We start from the raw sequence: 23,454 nt of genomic DNA, 5'->3' as shown, positions 1-23,454 counted from the left end.
CCCCCCCCCCCTTCGAAATCTCTGCGACACATGCTACGCCATTATAAGCGAGAACGCACGTGTGCTCGCTGATGCGCGCGAATGCATCGCGACGCCAGGGTATTGCCGTCGTCTGCGCTATCTCACAACCGTGGAATGAGCTTGGAGAATCCAAATTTGCAGCAGACACGGCATAACTATCTCTGTTGTACGTAAAATGAGCGAGATCTTTTAAAACAGCTCACACTATTTAGAAAGCGAGCCATGCAGCGCGAAAAGTTGCTGCAGAAAATACTGTAAACGCGTATTTTATATCAATTACAGATTGATTGTGTGTGATTCGATAAATTTTCATTATTATTATATAAATTACAAGTAGAATTATAATGTTTAATTTAAATTGGAAAATTTGGAAATGTGTTATTTTGCTGATATAAATATATGTTAGTTTACAGTTGCGTGTAATTCTGCTACTCGTTGTTATCGTCATGTAAATAAAATTTGATTTTAAACGTAATTTAACTAATGATTGTTATGACGACGCCTTTTAACAAACAAATACGATATATTTGGTTCTCAATCAGAAACTATCCATATACGCGAGATGTATCGGTGTCGGTTGAATAGGGGAACCAGGTTTAGTTGTCACACTTTTTACATACTGATAAAAAAAGATATATACAATATTTTTTTTAATATTGTGCATATTTTCATATAGGTACAACCTTTAGGTGAAAAATCTCCTAGAGATTTGACAATCTCTCGTGGAGACGTAGAACAGATTGTGATGAACAAAAAAGCCCAATACCGCTTTGCGAAAATCGCAATAACGTTCGACTAATTCCACTTAATTTGAGCCAACTTAACTCGAACGGTTATTTGGAATAAAAAGATTATATTGATAAATTATGTTGCAGTGATTGTTAACTAAAAACAGGGACAATTAGTTGAATTCATAATATTTCTTACTTACTAAAAAGAGATTGCGACCAGAAATCCCAAAACCAACAGATTAATAAAAATAGAGACAAGAAAAAATTTATTATCACGTCCAGTTTTGAAAAAGTGCTTGTAAATGCCGCATGCAGTGTTTCTATTTCATAAGCCATTTCGTATACCGAACGATTATGTGATACAAGCATGATCTATACTGTAGAGAAGAATATGCTCTTCCACTTGTTACACGAGATATAAGCTTTGTAACAACTGACCCGTATGACTTCCAGATCCGGTCTTCCCTGTATAAGACTGAATCGTATCTAGTCATGCACAATCAGTAACTACTGCGAACCTCTTATACGCGCTGGGTATTTACGCGAAACTATTAATTGGCTTCTAGTAAAGTAAGGAAGGGTTTATCCGGACATGACCGTTATCAAGCATCGGTCGTTTCACGGGTGAGTAGATAAGCGCTGGTTATGGTCAGACAGCGCCGTAGTCAGACGAACTTACAGTTACACGTGAATAGTAGCTCCCTGATTCCGACGGCGTTATCTCGGATAAAATTATCCCTTCGGTAGAGCCGCTATCGCGTCGACGAAAGTCAGAAAAACTTCGATAACACGGGCGGGAGATCATTTATCGGATACTTCGCTCCACACGGTTGGACGCATATCCAAAGAAAGAGGGCGATATATACCGTGGGATACGAAATAACGACGATGACATTATTATTCAACGTTACGAAAATTTCATGAATGTCGCGTTGATTCTTGAGTGCGCGGCACGCTCGCTGGCTGCCAAACAAAAATAGTCCGAACAACAACGTGGCGGTATACAACGGGGGTGGAGAGGAGGGGAGCGAAAAAAGCAAATAAGAATAACAGGTGCGCGGCGTGGAAAAATACACAGGATGAGGGGAAAGACCAACAAAGGTGGACGGGTGAAAGAATCAAGATCCGTCGGCAACAATGGACGCTATGGATGAAATGAAAATATGAGCTATCAGAGTGGAGCCATTTCGAGCGGGCTGGGATTATGGGGATAGCTTATACGAGATAGCTCGTTTAAGCGCACCCGAGCGGCCACCGAGTCGGAAGCGAATAATTGCTGCCTTGTAACGGTATAAATTTCGGGAGTTTACAACGCGGCAGTTCCCCGCCGCGCGAAACCGCGAGACAGACGTCCGCTGAGACATCTGGCGTTCTTACCTTGAAGAGGATCGAGATGCCCAGATTCATGAACGGCTTCGTGAAATCGATGACGCTCTCGCGCGCATAGTTGATCGTCATCGAGCCGACTGCGAGATCAGCTTTCTGTGAAGCACGAAAGAAAAACGGGCATGATACTCTCTTAAAGTGAATCGGCAAAAATGTTTCTGATTGAAAGGACTATTTCAACTATGATCCGTGAACATTCACTGATTTTCAATAGAAATATTGCCACTTTCTATTTTGTCTTATATTTCACTGATCTTGATGGAAGCAAGATTTCACTACGAAATCTGCAACATATAAATTATTTATATGTTATACGTACCAGATCCAAATTTTGGCTTGCCGCCACGATAGAATTAACGGCTTTTGTGCGCGTACAATGACACTGTCTATGTTCGCAAAGTGTATCAATAATGGCTACTATATTTAGAGAAAAACATGATAATAACAACAACAAGAGTTTTGTATGTAGAATTGTAATCTATATAATTCAATCAAAAAATAGGAAAAAGGACAATCCGAGTTCAAGCACAGGACTAATAGTGCTATGTACCATATGGGTAAAACCTTCCTTGTGTTAGGAAATCGTATAATATTTATTGAACATGAGTAATTAATATAAATAAGCAAACGTTTCGGCTCAATCATGAACCCTCTTCAGTGATAATAAAAACTCAAGGTATACAATACGAACGCATTACAATTAATTAAAGACCTGATTAAAATGACATGAATGTTAATCGCAATATTAAAGCTGGCAAGACCGTTACCGAAATAATATTAAGTAGTCAAATTAATATTAAGAAGTAGTCGTCATAACTATAAAAAATCATAAAATAAAATAAAAGTAAAATTGAAATGTAATAAATAATTAAAACAGACAATATAAAATACCTTTGTTGAGCTCAGCTAAAAGTAAAACGATCCTGTCAACGATAACATCGCCACGTCTAAGAAATACAAATAATTACAGATTTATTTAACCGAGCATTAACATTGCGGCAACGACTCGTGGAAGAGAAGGAAATCAAAACAAAGTTTATTTTCATAACAAGCCGCAGTAGCTACTGCCCAAATATTCAGTGTCCTTTTGTGAGTTAAGACCATGCTTTTGAAATTTGATGAAAATCATTTCTGAAATCAGGCGTTTCAAGTAAGAACGTTCCTCATGTAAAACTTTGGCATGATCCCAATCGAAATCATGGTTCTTCCTCAAACGGTGTTCCTGTATGGCCGTTAACTCCACGCCGTAGAACTCCTAGGAATTCTCCTATATGCCGTTCGGCAATACGTGTAGAGAGTCTTCTACTAGTTTGACCAACATATGACGCCTCACAACCACTGCATTACAACCTATATACAACGTTATTATGGAAACCAACTATATAGTTCAATCAACTATTTCATATAGTTACTGCAACTACAATTTTAGTTACGATAACTACAAAATAGTTTATTTAACTATATACATTACATGCAACAATATACATTAATAATAATTTTACATGCAAAACTTGTATGTAGTTGCCATTATCATGTCTTTTTTTAGTAACTGATATTTGATATTAACTGACATTTGATATTAATTGATATTTCTAGCAAACCTTTAATAATTTCAATATTATACTAATAAGTGAACTACCATTTAAAAAAAGGGAGAGAGAAAGAAAACAAATGAATAAAAAATGAATAAAAAATTATATATAAAATATTCTCGATAACTCTTTCAATTCGTATATTTGGTCGGATTTAATTAAAGTGGCTGATAGAAGTGCATATGTCATGAATATCGCTTTCGTGTGCGCGCTTGGTCGTGTTCGCAGGTGCGAAAAATTATTTAGACACGTGAAACGTGCCAGCGGGATAGCTGACGTGGCTGAGTGGAATGTTGTCCCCGATTCAACGAAGCCGCCTGGAGCGAAAGACCTCACATCGTGCATACGCACTTCTGTCGCGATATCTAACTGCTTTTTCAGCGTCTGGAAGCGCACTCGTCGCACGACGGCACACTGTGACGGCAGCTCGGGCAGATTTATTTCCGGCTTGCGCTGCATACACGCGGATATCTCTGGCAGGGAACGCTCTCGATAGGAAACCGGGGAAATCCCTTGTCCTTTCCTTCGTTCGCCGCGCTCGCGTGCGTAAACGTCGCGCGTTACACGGCGATTTTGTCGTGCAAAGCGACTGTCGGCGAGACACAATTTATACATCGCCGCCATCCATTGTTTATGCCCAGCGAATGCCGATTCTCATCTCGGAGTGTGCCGTTTGCTCTATGTCTTAAATATATTTGCTTCTACCTCGCCGGAGAACTACAACCTGACTGCAGTAAATATCAATCATGAGGCGCATGAAGCGCCACACGATGCACCGACCGTTTCTCATGACGTTATTCTCGCACCCGTTTGATTCGAGAACGAAATTCGCGATCAAGGTCTCGTCGCGTCGGCAAACAACCCGCGAATATTTATCTCACGTGTCACCTGATTAGGTATCGTTTGGATGTAATTTATTGCAGATTATTGCATCTTTGCGCTTATCGGTTCTGACCGATGAAATATCTGTGCAATAATCCGCTTGTGCGATCCCACACCCCCATTCCTTCGCGCAAAAAGTCGATACTTCATAAATACCAACTGACACTATATTATGAGCGTCGATGGTTAAGCTATAAACGGGATATTCGAGGATCGCAATGGATCTCTCGTACGACGAACAGCTGAAATATTCGATATCGGCGTCGTATAAAACGACACCAGTTCATCCGGAAAGATATTTCGGACTCGGCGTCGCTAATTCACGTGTGATTTATGCTACGCTCCTACGTGCAATCCTGGATGACGGTCGCAATAATTTGTTGCGTACGCTCTCGCACGATGACAGCATGGCGCCATTGCGGAGTCGCGATGCATCGTGCCGTCAATCGTTTATGAATGTACGAGCAACGTTGTTTTCACATATCGACGTGTCGGCTAGCACGAAAGCCAGAAGCCAGCTCGAACCCCCGAATAGTAATAATGTACCGGAAAAATGATGCACGAGATCAATTTTCCGTGAGATTGTAAATATGCAAAATTATGAGGGTAGTTGGCACTTTTACGCGCATTTAATACTCCGCGTCATTCTTGCCCAAAAATTGGCTCAGCCGTTTAATAATTTCCGTAATGATTGTTATACGTCGTATTAATATTCTTGTGAGCTTTGCTACACTCGAAAAATAACATTTTATTTGTGCGAATGTCCAGTTAAAGGTAAAATATGTATCGAGCATATTGACATATTCTCGTTCATAAGATTCTCGTTCAACATATAATGTTACATTACGTATGATATTTTTGATATACAAATATTTCAAAATTCGTTGCTTTAATCTTCGCGTAAAACCGCGTAACATCTCTTTGGTATTTCTGTATGAAACTCATGTTCGTCATTTTATATTTCTGTATGAAACTCATTGTTCGTCATTTTGTGAGACCGCCTAATGCCACGTATTATAATGATTTACAGCGCGAAATATTTCTTCAGTGAATATAAAAGGAAAGAAATTCGTAAAGGAAAGAAATAGCAGAAGTAAAAAGTTTTCCAGATAAAAACGAGCCAGACAGTTTAGCGTGAAAGAAGTTGAGCATGTACATGTTAATTAATACGTCACGGTACTAACTAGCCACTCGCCTGTCCCACGCTTTGACGTTTCACGGACGTCTCCACGTCGAGATCCTCTTAACTGCACTTAAGTCGTTAAAATACGATGCGCTTGTAGGCATATTACGCGGTCACTTTTTTATCGTCATTTTTACCCTGCCGAGCTTTACCAGCCGCCCCTCGGCGCTTCGCGACTGCGGCTAGGCAAGCATTATTAATGATCATCTGACAAAATTAATACTGCCGTCCGGATAACATAGTGCCGAGCGCTTTGTAACGCGCCAGTCCGCGGGACCGACGAAAATGAGAAATTTTGCGGAGTCGTATCGCGATTTCTCATCGTTTCATGCCAGTCCACATGTGCGCGTGCCGTTTATATGTGCGTTGTTATATCGACGATCACGCCACCGCTGGCGAGCGTTCAATGCGATCCGGATCGAGAAATATTAGACGATTAATAATCGTTGTTTCCACGTCACTTCTGGTCTCGAAATTTTAACATGATTATTCCGTCCCGTCGAGTACTTGCACGTTCCTTGCCACAAGATGGATTTGGTTGGCGGCGAGAATGGCTTCCATTACCATGGAATTAAAATGTAAGCACACTCAGCTCTTTCTCCAGAAAATAAGCGCCAAGTAAACAGACTACTTCCAAACTTTATCGACAAATTTTTCAGTTTGTTCGTCATCTTACTCTCTAAAGCACAATCACTGTATTCTTTACTGAAATACTTACAGCTGATACTACAATCACTTTTCTTTACTGTATTCTTTACTGAAATACTTACAGCTGGTAGTTTAATTATAAGTGCACCACTGTAATCAGTAAAATCTCACTGATTGAATCACTTAATAGTAGCGACTATTCCTATTATGATGCAGTTTACGAACGCAGATAATGTCATTGCATGCAAGCCGTGCATGAAGGCAGTTAATTCCGTCACAAATGCAAAAACTTGGATTTGATATGACGTATAACGCAACTAAAGATTTTACAATGAAATCTTACTTCCACTGATCAAAATCAGTGAGAAATAAGACGAGGTAGTAAAATGGGAGTGTTTTACTGAAAATCAGTGAATATTTACTAATTATCAGTAAATGAGTCATTTCACTGATTCAATCAGCATTTTTACCGATTTATTTGAAGAGGATATGAACAACAGATTGAATAAACAATAGGTTCTCCTTATTTTGCATGTGTAATTACAATTACACTAGGACTGTATGCAAAAGAGTCGTAGAATTAAAACAAATCTGGATTTAATAGCAAGAAATGTTTCTTAAATGAGGATATTGTAAATAAGTTACAATGATTAAAAGTTACAATGAAAAAAGGCTTTGGATTATTAACGATGTTACAGGTTGGAACAATACCTCTTCAATACTGTCTTGTAAATACTGTCTTCAATACTGTCTTGTATTATTACGTTAAATTAAACGCAGACATTTTAAACGCTTCGGGTTAAATGTCGCATATTTACTTAACGTTATCCACTTAGTGGATCGTTGGTAGATTACAAGCGGACCTCCATCGCGTTACATTGAAATGGATGGAATTAATTATTTTCCATACACAGAAGCGTACTTTCTGTTACATACTAGATGATACATTATTCATCGTGATAAAAGTGCGCCCTTGGGTTCTGGAGCTGCCGGATACTAAGCCCAATCTCGAACTTCGGGATTTATGGCGAAAGTAGTTTTGGAATGTAGATATCGCTCCGCGAGATACACGACTAGTTACATCCTACTTAGTTTACCCAAAAAATACTGAAGTTTCATGTGACGTAATTGCGGAATGGCCTTTTAGTGGTGCAGCTAATATATTTAACTACTGTGTTTTACTACAACATGGGTGTCATTGGGTATTTACAACAGAGTACTACAAATCCCCTAAGTTTAGAACCGATACTTGCGATCTCAAACTTCCTCTTACGCGGAAATACTGTTAGGTACATTAAAGATGCACAAGAGTATTTGAGTTTAAATAAAACCCATTGATTCAGCAATTAATTTCTGTTAGCAGCAAGAAAATCACAGTCGTGACGTTATTGTGTCTCATTAATTTACGTATAAAACAGCACCTACTGCATTTTCAAAGTTACACGCATCGGAAAATCAATTAAACGAGATAACGAGTGCGCTCGTTATTAATTGTTGATAATCGCGTTTTCCTCTACGATATTGCTGCATCTACAATCTGTAGTTAAGTTATTTCGAAAAATTAATCGATATCAGCGCGCGACATTCAACGGATTACCGGCGAAGTCACGTATATGTTCCCTTCAGATGACGCGAACCGACATTGTTATCGCGCCGCTGCTGGGTTGTTATTGCATCTGCTAGAAATGTCAGCGGGATATTGAAATTCGGTAGAACTGGCAGCGCGTGTATACGCGGCGCTTAATCAATCGGCTGCGTGCTTGCGCGCATGTTGCCTACTTGAAATGTAGACGCAGCAATAGGCGATGCGGAAGCTAGTTTCACGCTTTCCTGGTAGAAACGTGTCGTTCGCGTATCCGAGTCTCGCCGCATCTGTCCGTGATTTGAATTGCAAAAGCGAATAGCACCAGTCGCATCTAAGCCTACGCGTTTAGCGCCAAGTGCTGGCAACGGCGTAGTGATTTGCGCCAATCGACGAGCACCGTCGAGTTTATCGGCACGATTCTACCACACAGAGACAGCTTCATACTCGCGAAATATCTTCCCGAAGCCATATCTTTAAAAAAACATGCAGTTTTAATTTATTCAAAGCTAGCAACAATCAAACTTCACATGACTTACACGTCTTTTCTCCACTTCTTTCTAAAGTAAAATTGAGCGCGATAGAAAGAAGAAGGAAAAAAGATAGTGAGGAAAATTTCAAATTGTGGCCCAATAAATCACAAAATGTACGGAGTTTAATACACATACATATCTCCTGCGTTATTTTTTTTAACTAATTATTATTTACTATATCTTTAATGATATTAATTAAATTTATCTTCAATTTTTCAATACACTGCTTTTTTCTCAATTTTTTTTATGGTTTTAATTTGAAATCGCTATGACCTCTATCGAAGATATCGATTGTTATAACAACATGTGCTATGTCAACAATTATGTTATGTTGAATAATAGTAGGTGAAGGAAAATCGGTAATTTAATCCTGCAACGCGATTGTGAAATGTCACGCGATTGGAACTCGGCGTTTCGCGTTATATGTCAGCTGATCGGCCGAGCACGTGGTCGTTTGACCACGTAGCTGTTCACGCATGCGCGCTGCAATCATAAAAGCCCGTAATCGTAAATGAATCGGCGCAAAAAACAGAATTTTTGGCGCGCATGTTGCTTTTTCTAATTCAGAGAATAAGCATAAATGAACGTCGCGATAGATCAAATTCGAAAAAATCCCTACAAAAGTATCTTCAATCATTTGCGACGATACTGTTTTAATTTTTTTCTCCGTCGTTTATATCGCAACAATAAGGTACGAAATCAGTATTACTATTGTAAATAGAAATAAAAGAACGGTCTAAAGCTATTTTCTATGAACGAACTCTTAAAATTGATTTCTTTATTTTGTCAGTCATTTAATAATAAGTACTTTCTTTAATATCATCCTGTACTTTTATACATCAATCGAGTCGAATCATCACATGTGAATATCTTTTCGCATCGTTCGAGGGAAATCCCGTAGTCATCAATTTAGCCGATCGATACGTTGCTGCAGTAACCCGATGTCGACTTTAATCGTATATCCCTACACCGATTTAGCCGGCGGCAGAATAGTAACGTTCGATTACGCGATAGCGGCGCGAATGTAGATAACTTTACCTAAATTTCGGGTAATAAGGTTTCATAGATTTCACCGCGTGTCGATGCGGATTCTCCGTGCGGATTACCAATACGCTCTCCCCGAGGACTCCACATTTCCTCGCGCCGACAATAAAATGTCGACGCCTACTCTATGTCTGTGCGCAACTCACTTAACTACCTTTTGTCACGTTTGTTATCGACTGTCAAACTGTTCCGCCACGGTGAAACCTCAGTCAACAACACTCTGGGACAACACGGTGGATCGTGTACACGTCATTTCCGTTACATATAAAGCGTACTGCTGTGCTGCCTTTATGAAAGTTTCTCGATCCGACTGTCATAAAATGACCCTTGAATGTATATACGCGGCACTCGTTTCGCGCTCTCATGTAGCTCTCTACGTCCGCACGCGTACTCATTAGTCACCAATTAAGGTAGCTAAAGGTGGCGACTGCAAACTGATGTTGAGAATTAAAACCAACTGTTGACTATCTTGAAGAGAGTGTTAAATCTAGTTTACCGGTATTTCATCACGTAATCTCTGTAACACATGCGTTTTCTCGCGGTGGATCTGCGAAGTGCACGCGTTTCGCGCGTCTCTGCGCTAATCCCGATGTGCTGCCAACACACTCGCGCATTCATAGGTGAATCGCGCATCCATGCAAGCGCACATATACACGCGCACACACGCGCACACATGCCTCACCTTGTCCATCAGTTGGCGCACTATCCCGTTCCATTCGCCTGTCTCGTAATCGTAAACGCCATACTTGCCGTCCGGTACGAGCTCGATCCTGTAGGTGAAGCCCACCATGCGCGCTATCTCCTTCAGCAGGTCGATGCAGAAGCCCTCGTAGCGCGCGTTCCCGCTGAAATTCCCCCCGGTCTTCAGCATTACGTACGGCTGCTCCTACGGGGATCATAAAAAGGAGCTACCGTTTTTCGCTCATCTCTCACACAGGCCCGCTCGCTCCCACGATTCCACTTTTTTCCTTTCCTCTATCTCTGTCTCCGGCCGCCAGTTTTCCCGCCCATTTTGTTAGTCGCTGCGTCTTTTCTCGCAGGACACTGTGGCCTTCTGCTGGGTTTCTATCGGTATGGTCGGCGACAAGGTCACTGATGTCGAGCGAAACGATAAAAGCGTTCGCGACTTTGCCGTGAGAATTTTACGGGCTTGGATGTAAATCTTTTTCTTTTTTGTTCTTTCCAGGGCAAAAGCCGCGAGCGCGGAGATCAAGCTTTACGGCTTCGATCCGGGTTTGACGGGATCAGGGAGATTTCGACGTATCCTCGCTTCACACTCCGTTCGTGTCACGAGAGATACGCTTGCCCACCGTGAGTTACACACGCAAAGAAATCACTTGATAATATCAGTTAAATTTTAATGGTAGATTCGAACTTAGGTAAAAGGCTAATCTTTTTATCATTTCTAGAGTTGGTTATCACTGGTGAAATGCATTCGTTGTGAGATACAAATTTATTAGCTGAAAATAAAAATGCACATTTGTTCGTGTTGCTAAGAAAAAGTGAGAAAACTATTTCTACACTAAAGAAAAATATTTGTATTTGTAATTATATAATTACGTAAAAAAGTAATTACTATAAATTACTTATAATGATCAAGACAACTATTTTTTTATTTAATTCTACTATAATGTTAGAAGTAATAATCTTATACGCATGTTACTACTACTCTTTTCGTGTTAAAGTAATCAAAAATATGGTTGAGGCTAAAAATAATTATAATTTTAGTTATATCTACCATTTTTTCTCTCAATGTAAGTATATCATACGTGTGAATTTTGAGCATTCGACTTCGCATTGATTGATTAATTTTCTTTTACTAATATTAACAATCACTATGACAGTCTACACAAAATGGTAGAGGATTTTTTTATTTAATTTTAATAATAAGTTTTATGCGCACACATATAAGTATCTAAATCAAACTCTGTATAATTAATGGTAACGTAAAACAAACGTTTTTTCACAATCTTTTTATTATATATTCTTTTCGTTGGCGCGCGTTGAAAATGTTATATAACATGTACCAACGTTCATGTATGGCTAGAACTCATGAAATTGAACAAAACGTTCTCTGCCATTTTGCAAATAAGCACAATAATTATTTCTTAATTGTAGTCCACAGTAACAATATTATTTTCGTCACTGTTACAATACAAACGAGACGAAGAAAGGAATCTGAATAATTTGATCGCGAATGAAAGAAGTTGCGTGTTGTTCGTGTGATCATGTTTGCCGTGCTTTAACCGATCATGACGTTCAACTTTTCCAAGTAGGCAAAAAAGAGTACCATAAACGCGTGTGAGAACGTGTTAAAGGGAATTCTTTAACACGTTCACTGTTACGTTCACGAGCCGTGTTCACTGTCTGCCGCCACGGACACGTAGGATTTTGCTTCCCAAAATAGCATTTGGGAATGCGGCTATTGTTTCCGCTACGCGTCACGTTAGGACCTATCTTAAAAGCGCGCTAAAGGGTTAAGGTCGGTCGATCGAGTGCGCGGATCGATACAAACGTCAATAACTCTACTTGTAAACGTCGTAGCGACTTGAAACAAAAACCGTTGGAAAGCAAAAATTATCGCGCTCCCGATGAACGTGAAATTGTTTTCTCGTGAGATAAGGATCAAGTAGCGTAATATAAATACGAAAAACATTGGTTCTTGTGTTTACGTTAAGTGGACATTATTTAATGTTAAAAACTAATGAGAAATTTGGTTTGGATATGCAGTGTGAAACATCAGTTTTATATTTTTAATATGTATAAAACGTAGATTTATTACTATTGTGTGTATATCTAACAGCGAATATTTCCGCTGTAGCCCCAAAGTTCAAATAGCTAATAAATTTACTCTTGGTAACAACGACATCAGCTGTCCCTATTTCAATGACGCATCTTAGCTACGACAGCTATATTTTAGTTCCTGCTAATCCTTTTCCTAGCTGTACACTCGACTAAAGAGTATTAAATGGACGCGATATGAAATAATTGTAGAGTTGTCATTTTAAATATGTATTCTTGTGGTGATCAATGAATGGTTGGTCTGGCGATTGTTCAGTAAGAAGAGTTTTCGCGATATTAAAAAATATTTACATCCTACGATAAATACATAAATATAATCATGCTACTATACAAATATTTTAAATAAATATCTGCGAACTCGTTATTAAATAATAACGCAGCACAACATTTCGTTTTCTGTTTGCAATATAGATTAACAAACGTGTGTCGTAGTTTCGCGACAAATAAAACAAACGATGTAGGAAGAGAAAGAAGATTTTACACTGAAAAAAGAGAAAAAAGAAAGGCACATAAAACCCTATAATCCACAATGTGTCACATCGCAAACGGCGCGACACAACGCGACGCGACGCGACGCAGCGTCGACCGAAAATGCGCGGGTGTTTTCCTGACTCCCGCCAACCCCAAAACAACATCTACGAAATCGGCATGAAAGTGACATTGCCATACGCCCATCGTCGAAGAGTTTAGGAGTGCCGGAACGCAACGGTGGGTCGTATGTCTTCGTGACGATGTCGACAGCTTTAATTGGTATTTACGACGGCATTCCGGATATGTTCAAGTCCACTGGAGGATGCATATTGACGCATCAAGAGAAGGAGAGAGAGAGAGATCTGCACAGGCTCTCTCGATGCTGATTACCGGCTAAATGGATTACTCTTCGATAGACTATTACGCCGAACACTCCCACGAGATGTGCGTGACGCGCTCCGCGCGCGCGTAACTACATGTTGTATGTACCTCGTACTGCCTTGGAGACGCAGGTGCGAGAGTGCCGGTTAACGCGTGAAGTTATGTCAGTTAGAGTGCGGTTTACCGAGTCAAGCTCATTTGCGTAATGTCGCGCTGTATTATTTCGTTGTTGCGTCTTACGAGTAACGTTACCAGCAACAATTTTCCGCCCCGTCGTAGCTAATTCTGCACGACAGCGTGTGTTTGTAAATAATTTCGCTCGTTTTGCAACAACAACTCTCCGCGTAAAACTTGCACGATAAAAAATATCCCTCGTGTTTACCGCGCACGGTTCTAATTACAGAAACCCTTTATTACGCTCGATACGTGTATCGCGCGCGCTGAAATCGTAGATTGCACGTCTGACGCATCGTTGATTTGTACAATCGAGTGTGCTGGAGATGCACCGGGCGGGCGATACGCGAGGAAGGAACGGGTCAATTATTCGAGCAATTCCGATAATTGCACGTACGGGGTAAACAAACAAATGCGAACGACAGAGAGGGGGAGAACAAGAGTGAGGACGAGAGAGAGAAAAATTTTCCGTTGTACCGTAGAAATATTATTCTTACGACGAACGAGCGGAAACAGCGTGGACAAAAAGATGCTTCCAGCTGCGGGCGTTATCACGCGGTCGTCGTATATTCAGAGCTAGAGCTGGAAGTGGTCTAGCAGTCTAGATTTAAATTTAAATTCAAATCGGCTTCTTGAAATGCAATAAAGTAACTTCGCTTCACGAAGCTTTCGCCATTTTGGACGAAAATGGGACAGTGGCTGCGTTACTGCGAAAACGTAAAGGATTTAATTAGTAGGGAACGTCCGCGTCAGATTTGCTATTTACGAGTTACACATGAGAATTTCGAGCGGATTAACTGCAATAGCATAGTATATATGAAGAGTGCATTTAGCAGGAGTATATTATGCCGCGTGAAAAAATTATACGTCGGGAAAAATAGGAAAGAAACACTTTAATCATTAATATTTGACAGTTTAATACATTTTTGAAACATCACGCAAAACGTTTCTTCGATCTGACTAATTTTATTTTTCACGTTAATATTGTTAACTTTGTGACTCTGTATGTGTGAGTGTTAGTGTGTGAATTGGTATCACGAGGATACCGTAACGCATAGGTTTTATCTCGTGCGTGTTGTTTGAAGTTTTACATTCGTTTGGGAAAAAAATTGTTATGCATACGCGCGTATACATACATATGCATGAAAACAGCTCGAAAACTCAAACGCAAGATTCAATTGAAATAAGCCGCACGAACGCGCGTTCACGGAAAATGAAGATGGCGAATTAGCATATACGTGGTTACGAACATAAAATTCAATCGGGAAAATCATTTCTTGTAGACAAAGTTGGAGGACGAATACTCGCATCGACGTCTCGCGAAGAATGTGAGAAACAAAACGACAAAACAGATTTCTCGTCATCGTGTAAATTGAGGAAGAACGTCGAGATTAGACAGTCAACGTCTTCGTAAAATGAATACGTGATGCGACGTATCCATACACGAACGCGCTAAGCGTTAAAGTCCGCACATCCAATCTGGAGGGCAGGAGATGAGATATAAAATTAATTTAAAGCCAACTTAATGGAGGTTGTAAGGCCACTTTTAACACACCGTTGAATAATGCATGAATCTTGAATAAAGCGGCGAGGTACGTGAAGCGTGAAACCGTAAGAGCGTGAAAGATTTAAAGAGAGGGTAGCCCGGCAAATTTCAACGTCGAACACGCCCCGTGGTTGGCAAGCGACACGCGTGCACGCATCGATCAGGTAGCGCTGAAGACTCGCAGTCATTAAGTAAACGTCTAATGAGCAAAGTAATAATACGTAATATGAAAAATAAATATCCAACCAACGGGAAACCCGTGAAGACGCAATTCTTATCATCTAATTCTCCACAGTTACAAAAATGGTCGTTACGAATTTATGCAAAAGTCTAGATCGAAAACTACAAATTGTTATTGCAAAGTAACATATGAAAGAACTTAATTGAAAATAATGAATATTTCGAGAAATGCTCTTGAGTCTTGTCTCACAATATCGCGGAATTCAAACAAGAATATCGAGTTTGCGTCACACCTCACGAGAGAAAATATTTGATTCGCGCTTATCTTTTTCGCTAAAAATTTCGTGACACAATATTACTATTGGCGATCATTAATAATCTATCCATCGCCTGTCTGCCGTCGTTTTTAATCAAGAAAAAAGCCACCTACCACGACAAGCTAAAAATATTGGCTGCGCATCGATTTTTGAGGACAGGCGGTGTTTAATTAAATCGTTATATGAATCATGTGCAATATAACATTATGTAACGTTATAACGATGCCCGTCTGGCATCGACGGCACTTTATGACATTGACAGTTAAGCCGATCGATTTACATTACAGCGCAAAAATTGTCTACTCGATCCATTTAAATCACTCGTATAATAGAGATGCAACATAAAAGAATACTGCCCCTGTGTTAAAAGATGCGCATCAACAAAGTCCTCCATCGTTTCACGCTTTCAGTAGTATACTTTCTGTAGAATACTGTAATCGCAAAGCATGACGTTCCCGTCTGAAGGAACGAGAATTTCACGCGTTTACATGACGATTGTCATCGGTGATTGTCCGTGAAAATATCTTGATCGCGATAACTGAAGCATGATCGATAGGTACCGCTAACGGGCTCATTAACGCCGTGGCATTTACGTTAAGCGATGTAATCAGTAATTAACTCGCTCGTCACTGATCGATTTACGATCTTATTACACGCCGATTGACGCTCGCCGGTTCTGCCGGCCGTTCTACCAATGTCGCACACTGGGACGTGCGCATTGTGATTTACCTTTACACAGGACGGCTCCTCGATACGGTAGATACCGGAGTAATTGATCACAATGAGTTACTAGGAGGATAGCTTCGGCAAACAGCGGGTCAGCATAACGGAAACGTGCCTTGATACACAAACGAAGGTCGTAATTGGGTCTGAAATGTTGGCTTCAAACGAGATACGGATACTAACCCACAAGGAAGACAGAGGCTCTAATCGTGATCGTTCTTATTTTACGCTGAAACAGGTTATACGGGCGTCGAACTACCGTCGTTTATTGGTATTGTCAATACGGCTGTATATTGGGCTGTCAGTTAAGAGGGAATATCGCTCACCGTGCTTTGATCATCATGGATTGTCTATATACGTGTATGTCCGTGGTGGAGTTTAAGCCAAAGTGTAGACAGTCGAGAGAGAAAGAAAAAAGAACACTTCGGAGGTAACAAAGTACGAAGAAAGTAAAAGCTCCTTGACTACTTAACAAGTCCGTGGAGAACTCGCTAACTCGAGGTAACCAACGATTATTTAGCGATTACGTGCTCGACGGGGGGAGAGGAGGTGAACAGAGAGAGGTGAGAAATAAAAACAAACCGAATCGTACATGTCGCATGAGCTCTCTGACGATGCCGTTCCATTCGCCGGTTTCCGGATCCCGTGCACCGTATTTCCTGTCCGGCACCAGCTCCCATCGGTAAGAGAAGCCCACCTCCTTCGCCACCGCCGCCAGGAGGTCCACGCAAAACCCGTAAAACCGCGAATTGCCGGTGTAGTTTTTTTCTTGGTGCATCATCACGTACGGCATCTCCTGTCCGTAAACGGGCGGGATTCATGCAAGAATAACGAATAATGCTTTGAGACCGCGTGCCGCAACGCGGATATTTACGACGAGACACGTTGGCGCCGACCATATCGGGGAACTTTCAACTTGGCCGTCGCGCATTCCTCTCGTTCGCCCTCGCTCTACCAAAATGGGAGGTACGACGTGGCCGGAGTTGCAACAACGACCTTACCGACATACGACCATACCATACTTCGCACTGTCATTTTTCTTTAGCGACTTGATCGTCGATGCATTTGAGAGAACACACGTTTCCTCGAGATGTATTTCCTCTGAATATCGTAAATGCTCTACCGTCATTCTGATTTTTCTGATCTTCAGCGTTCGTGATCGTATACATAACAGATAAAAAATGATACAGAGATGTTTCTCGTAACGTTAACTGTTTCTCAGTCTCATGTAATTCTCAGATGCCGAATGTGCGCGCGACGAAACTACTGCGCAAATAAAATGCCACCAAAAGTTCATGCGCGAATCTCAACGCCGACTCACCAGTATAGTGATCACGATCAAAGTCACGTTCCCGATGCTGGGCTCGAAGAAGGCTGCGGTGTCTGTGACGTTGACGCCGGCACCGGGACGCCACTCGCCGACCTAGTTCCGCACATAATTTTATATACCTATCTGTTATTCACGTCGGCCCCGATACGTTTCCTGTTTTGCTCGGTAAGCCGCAACGTACCTTGACGAGCGAGTGTTGCTTCAGCTTCAGCAGATCCAATTTAAACTGAATTCTGCGGCCTTCTTTAAATTCAATGGGCCCGGAGATACCCTTCATCTCGACCTGCAACAGAAGCCGTTTCGGATTCGTTCGTGAGAGCGCTTTGTGTTCCATGCATGAGTCTGTCAACCGTATTTCGCTCGACAAGGGTGGTCTGCTGGATCGAACTTGAAGTAACGAGTGAGATTTTGCATCGAGAGTGTATAAGTAAATTTTTCCGTAAGATTTTCAATATTCCTAATTCAATAAATCTCGTTGTTATCAAGAACCGAGATTCGCGATTTAACTGCTATTAGCAGTCTGAAGTATTTCTCCGTAAAAATGCACATTTAAAATTTACGCAGTTGTATTAACACAGTGAGAGAAGATAACTTAAATACGATTGACGAGTTCTCCTCGATGAGAAAATGTACACTCGAGATCGAGTAAGAGCCTGCTGTAGAGTCTAATGACTACAATCATAAGTTAATTCAGTCGAAGGACGCGAATCCTCTCTCGTGCTGTATGTAAACTGTCAACTGCATTAAAATGCAATGCAAGACGGATGCGCATCGGCAGCGTATATCTCACAATCTCGTCGCGTATCAGCGCGTCCTCCGACGCGAAGACAAAAAGCTCGCTTTGTACCCCCGACGCGGCGATGGCTAACCGCCGCTGTATTACCGGCTCAGAAATTTTCCCAGTTGCCTTAAAAATTTTCGCACTTAGAAAGTCGTTACTGTCTGTCCGCACGAATCTCGCGAAAGTCGTTAAAGCTTCTCTTCGCGGAGCGCGTCGCGCCCTATCCGGGAGCGAGGATAGACCGCGTGCGCCGGCTTTTCCGTTAAAATGCCACTCCGGAAATCTGCGGAGCCATCGACGATATTAAGAGAGAGAGGGAGAGGGGAAGAAAGAGTGAGAGGCGGAAGCAGAGACGAGGGTGAAAAAAGAGGAAGGTGAATGGATATGCGTAGCCCGCCTCTGCGGGATCGTGGAACGCATAAATTTGGGAAACATCTTTAAAGTCGAACATCTTCCATATCGGTGGTTTTGCTGGACTGAAGAAGAGGGAGTGGGAGCAGAAGGGGAGAGTTTTAAACTTCCGGCTTCAGCCCTTTTTCCCGCGACGAAGAGGAGATAGCAGACGTAAATGTGTAATAACGATTCAACGATCGTCAAAGAGAGAGTCGCCTGATCTTCGCGAAATAGGAGGGATTACCGTGTGTATCGGCGACGGATTGATCAAAAGCTCTACGGTATTTAGGGAAAAGAAAATTCTACGATCTTTGCCGTAAAATATCGATTTTTATGCTATATTGAATATACCTTTTAATATTTAATATTCAAAATATATTATTCAAATTTTACTTCCACATGCATCTACAGTACAGCACAATAAACTCTGATACTTTTATTTTACGGACTTTTGTGTTGATATGGCGGCCGTTATTCTATTCACAAAATAGTACTGTACCAGTTTCAGTAAAGTATACTTTTACATCTTCACTTCTGCTACGTTTCTATAACTAAGCTAATTCATTTGTTAAATTACGTAAAGCGTTAAAATATAGAGGATTTTGTCTTTGCTTTTAAAAGCAGAAGAACGAAGAATGACCATATATAAGAGAAATGGCTTTATTAAAAGAGAGATTAATTTTTTAGTTGAAGGGAATATGAAAGAGAGAGAAAAAAAGATATAGTGAATGAACTAAGGGGAATAATTTCTAACAAATATAATTGCGAATGTTTGATGAGGTAAAGAGATCAATGTCTGTCGTGTCTATTTGACACGTTAAGTATATCATAAAATAGCGGTAGACATTCATTAAACTTCATTCAGAATTTAGGAGAACGTGCTTTGCGACGACAGGATGAATCGTTGGAGGGTACTCCATTCCTTTCGTTATTCCTTTATGATCCGCGGTACAAAAGACAGAACGGGACCGCGCAGGAAGGGAAACACACAGTTAAGTATTTAAGGGCTGAAGTTCCGCGCGCGGAAGTTACGACGTGTAACGAGGCACGCACGTCCGTATACGGCAGTACGCCACGCAATAAAACCCAAAGATCGCAAATAATACCGGACGTAAAAGACTTTACGGCCTTATTCCAGCAGTCGCCCGTAAAAATAATACGGCCCGATGGTCAACGCGACCCTTGATTCGCGCCTCCCCACGATTTTCGAGCGAAATGCTCGCGAAAGAAAGGAAACGATGGTGTGAATTCGACTGTTCGCCCGAAACAGACCGCGATGCGATTAAGAACACGAGCGGCTTGAGCGGACGTGCTTCGTGAAGATGAAAATACGGGAGTTCCAAGGAGTCGGAAGTTTCTCTCGCTGGTGTTTCGTTTTTGCGAGATCATCCGCAAGGAGTCTTCGGAGGATGCAAGAGAGATGCGAAAATAAAGCGATGTGAAGTAAATGCAACCTAAAGTTTGATTACTTCATTTTGCACCCGCGGTCTTCACCGGAGAATTTACGATTTCTCATTCTCTCGATTGTAATACGAAGTTTCCACGTTCTCGCCGAACTAACACTCCGAACTAACTCGTCCGTATATTAGTAACTGTCTATGATCCCGAATAAATCTCGAGATTTCGCACGGGCGGCGAGATTACTGCAAATTGCTGTGTAAATCGCGTGAAAAATTAAAAATTTATTACGACGTGTGTGCGAAATTTCAACGAGATAATACAGCGACAATCACGACAGCATGTGCACGCGGTGTAACTGCATATTTGTTATACAGTTGCTGTTATATGTTTGCACAACAAATATGCAGCTGCACCGAATTTGCCTGCGCTGCGTTCCTTCGCATTATAGTCCCATGTTTTTTTTTTCGCAGTTGCGTGGCCAAGCTGACTTTCCGCCAGATTTTTCGTTACCACGTAACCAGCCAGTGTGAAATTAATGTATGAGAGCTACGTTATACTGAATGAGCAACATCGCATGTTTTAAATATATTACACCAATGCTCTCGTAAAATATTCATAAAATGTAAATTATGATATTACGCGAAAATGAATGAAAATGTGATATCATGACAGTTTGCAGACCGCGAATATTAATATTACATCACGCGCATTTGAGCGCGATGTATACGCGCAATTTAAATTAATAAAATAAATAATACATCGCGTATATATGCGCCACGCTTCTTGCGCGTTATCCCTCGAAATTGAATTCGGATCGCCGTTCACAGAAATTTCACGCGGCCGTCCGCTGCAGAATTCGATTTATTTGAGCACTTTTATACAACAAGGCGCGGTCCCACCTTTTCTTCCCGTGACACTTGATACTCGGAGCTCTGATTCTATGCGGATGCGAGATTGCGAGTCTGTCTGCAGAGAATCGGGGAGGAAGGCGTCGTGAATCATCTGCTTACCATCTAATTGCGCAAGTATTTGAAACAATAGCGCGACGAAGATCTCTTTGTCTCCCGCGAAGATCGTGCCGTGCTTTTCATCGCGGGTGAATACTTGAATCCTCAATTCGCGACGAGACGCGCATTACGATATCGGATATTTCTACTATTAAAAACAACAGTCGGGGGAAGTGCGGATAAGATTAAATGAGAGAAGATTTGCGTAAAATTGGAAAACACGGAGATTACTGTAAAATGCGCGTGCTCAAACGAATAAAAATATAAAAGCATATCGCTTTCGCGAAATTTCCAAATGCATTTTCAAGCCGTAGCGGATCGGATCCATCGTGTTAATTTGTCCAACAGCTTGCGCGCGCACGACAGCGATGGCTATTTCATAGCAGAACATTTCTAACGGCCAGACAATTAATCAATTTTTGTAAATATCGGATCTCCGTCCATTCTCATAATCGCGCTTGCCGCTTTTAACGATTAGCGTGTGCGCTGAATTCTCACAGGAGGAATTTTATCTGTTTCCTCCATCGCGGATATGCCGATCAGAATTCAGACGCGAGGACACGAGAAATAGCCAATCGAAGAATTTTGCGATATTCCCGGCCGCTATCTCGCAGCTTCGTTTCCACGCCGGCGTCGGGACACTAATTAAAGCCAAAGCGGAAGTTACCACGCGGATTGTCGGACGTGACTTAACTTCAAGAGTGTTTCCCCCTCGCGGATCGCCACGGAGAGACGCCGCAACGTTACGTTGCCAAGAGTAGCCGGAAGATAATTGTAAATTGTTATTACACGAGGACGCTTCTTTTGTCTGCGGCCAAATCCCCTTTCACGAACGGACGTGAACGCGGCGGCTTCTATCATTGTGTCCTTTTCGCGAGTCCCTTGCCGTGCTGCGTATATCTTGAGCACACGAGCGGAATATGAGAAGTTGTCTTAAAAGCGACCACCAGCGGAGCTCTCGCGCGAGTCTCATATACGTGGACCGCGTGATAACAGAACCGGCAAACAAATGATATCTCATACCTCGGCGAAAAAGCAATGCCGTTTCAGTGAAATCAGAACTCCGTGATGGAAAAAGCTCGGCTTTCGCGTTTTAGCGGTCCATTGGCGATCCGAATCAATGCGCAATTCGATTAGAAATTCATTCTCTGGTTCCATTAAGGTCCCTAATCAAGTTGACCCTAATCAATTATCTAGTTTGTATTGCAAGTTTGTATAAGGTGATATCATAATAAATCATGTAACGCAACGTGACTCCGGACCCCATAACGTTAGATCCGTCATAGTAGCACATACGGATTCTCGCGCATGTACAGTGGTAATTATTCTGCGCATAGGCCGAAAGTAGGCTATGTTATGGTAGGTTATAAGTTATTTCGTGTTAGCGCAGAGAGCACTATTTCGGATAGTTTTTTAGGGTTTTTTAAGGAAACATTCGCCTTTAAAAATGACTATTTTCGAAAATTACGTCAGATATGCTTATTTCGTTCTGTATCGTTTCCGGGATGACAACGGGTGTTTGTGTGACTCTCTAGCACACCCAATACCTTAAAAATATTTTTCCAACATCCGAAAATCACCCCCATAACGTTAGATCCGTCATAGTAACACATACGGATTCTCACGCATGCACAATGATACTTACTCTGAGCATAGGCCGAAAGTAGGCTATGTTATGGTAGGTTATAAGTTATTTCGCGTTAGCGTAGAGAGCACTATTTTGGATAGTTTTTTAGGGTTTTCTAAAGAAACATTCGCCTTTGAAAAGGTCTATTTTCGAAAATTACGTCAGATATGCTTATTTCGTTCTGTATCGTTTCCGGGGTGACAACGGGTGTTTGTGTGACTCTGTAGCACACCCAGTACCTTGAAAATATTTTTCCGATATCCCAAAATCATCCCCATAACGTTAGATCCGTCAGAGTGGCACATACGGATTCTTGCGCATGTACAGTGGTACTTATTCTGAGCATAGGCCGAAAGTAGGCTATGTTATGGTAGGTTATAAGTTATTTCGCGTTAGCGTAGAGAGCACTATTTTGGATAGTTTTTTAGGGTTTTCTAAAGAAACATTCGCCTTTGAAAAGGTCTATTTTCGAAAATTACGTCAGATATGCTTATTTCGTTCTGTATCGTTTCCGGGGTGACAACGCGTGTTTGTGTGACTCTGTAGCACACCCAGTACCTTGAAAATATTTTTCCAACATCCCAAAATCACCCCCATAACATTAGATTTGTCATAGTAGCACATATGTATTCTCGCGCAGGCACAGTCGTACTTATACTACGCATAGGCCGAAAGTAGGCTATGTAATGGTAGGTTATAAGTTATTTCGCGTTAGCGTA

At 41.3% G+C, this 23,454-nt stretch overlaps 1 protein-coding gene across 8 annotated transcripts in view; it reads right to left on the bottom strand.

Annotated features, from left to right (window-relative positions):
• The window catches only part of LOC116851573 (glutamate receptor ionotropic, kainate 2-like), a 173,157-nt gene that overhangs the window by 20,254 nt on the left and 129,449 nt on the right, over positions 1 to 23,454 (bottom strand). For 6 of the 8 annotated variants that reach the window (XR_004379615.1, XR_004379614.1, XM_032831126.1 and 3 more), the window contains 4 exons: positions 17,708 to 17,809; positions 17,518 to 17,619; positions 10,285 to 10,488; positions 2,130 to 2,234 (listed from right to left, as the gene is read on the bottom strand). Coding sequence is in view for 6 of the 8 variants with exons in the window: in XM_032831126.1 (XP_032687017.1) it covers positions 2,130 to 2,234; positions 10,285 to 10,488; positions 17,518 to 17,619; positions 17,708 to 17,809 (513 nt within the window). In the remaining 2 variants the exon portion in view is untranslated. Of the gene's footprint in view, positions 1 to 2,129; positions 2,235 to 10,284; positions 10,489 to 16,788; positions 16,993 to 17,517; positions 17,620 to 17,707; positions 17,810 to 23,454 lie in introns of all 8 variants that reach the window. The other 2 variants (XM_032831127.1, XM_032831129.1) reach the window with 2 other exon arrangements.

The sequence above is a fragment of the Odontomachus brunneus genome, unplaced genomic scaffold, assembly GCF_010583005.1.
Source record: "Odontomachus brunneus isolate Ranch 3 - 2012 unplaced genomic scaffold, Obru_v1 Obru_scaffold_178, whole genome shotgun sequence".
NCBI lineage: Eukaryota > Metazoa > Arthropoda > Insecta > Hymenoptera > Formicidae > Odontomachus > Odontomachus brunneus.
The sequence above is the reverse complement of the archived record's forward strand: the minus strand, read 5'-3'. Positions and strand labels throughout refer to the sequence as shown.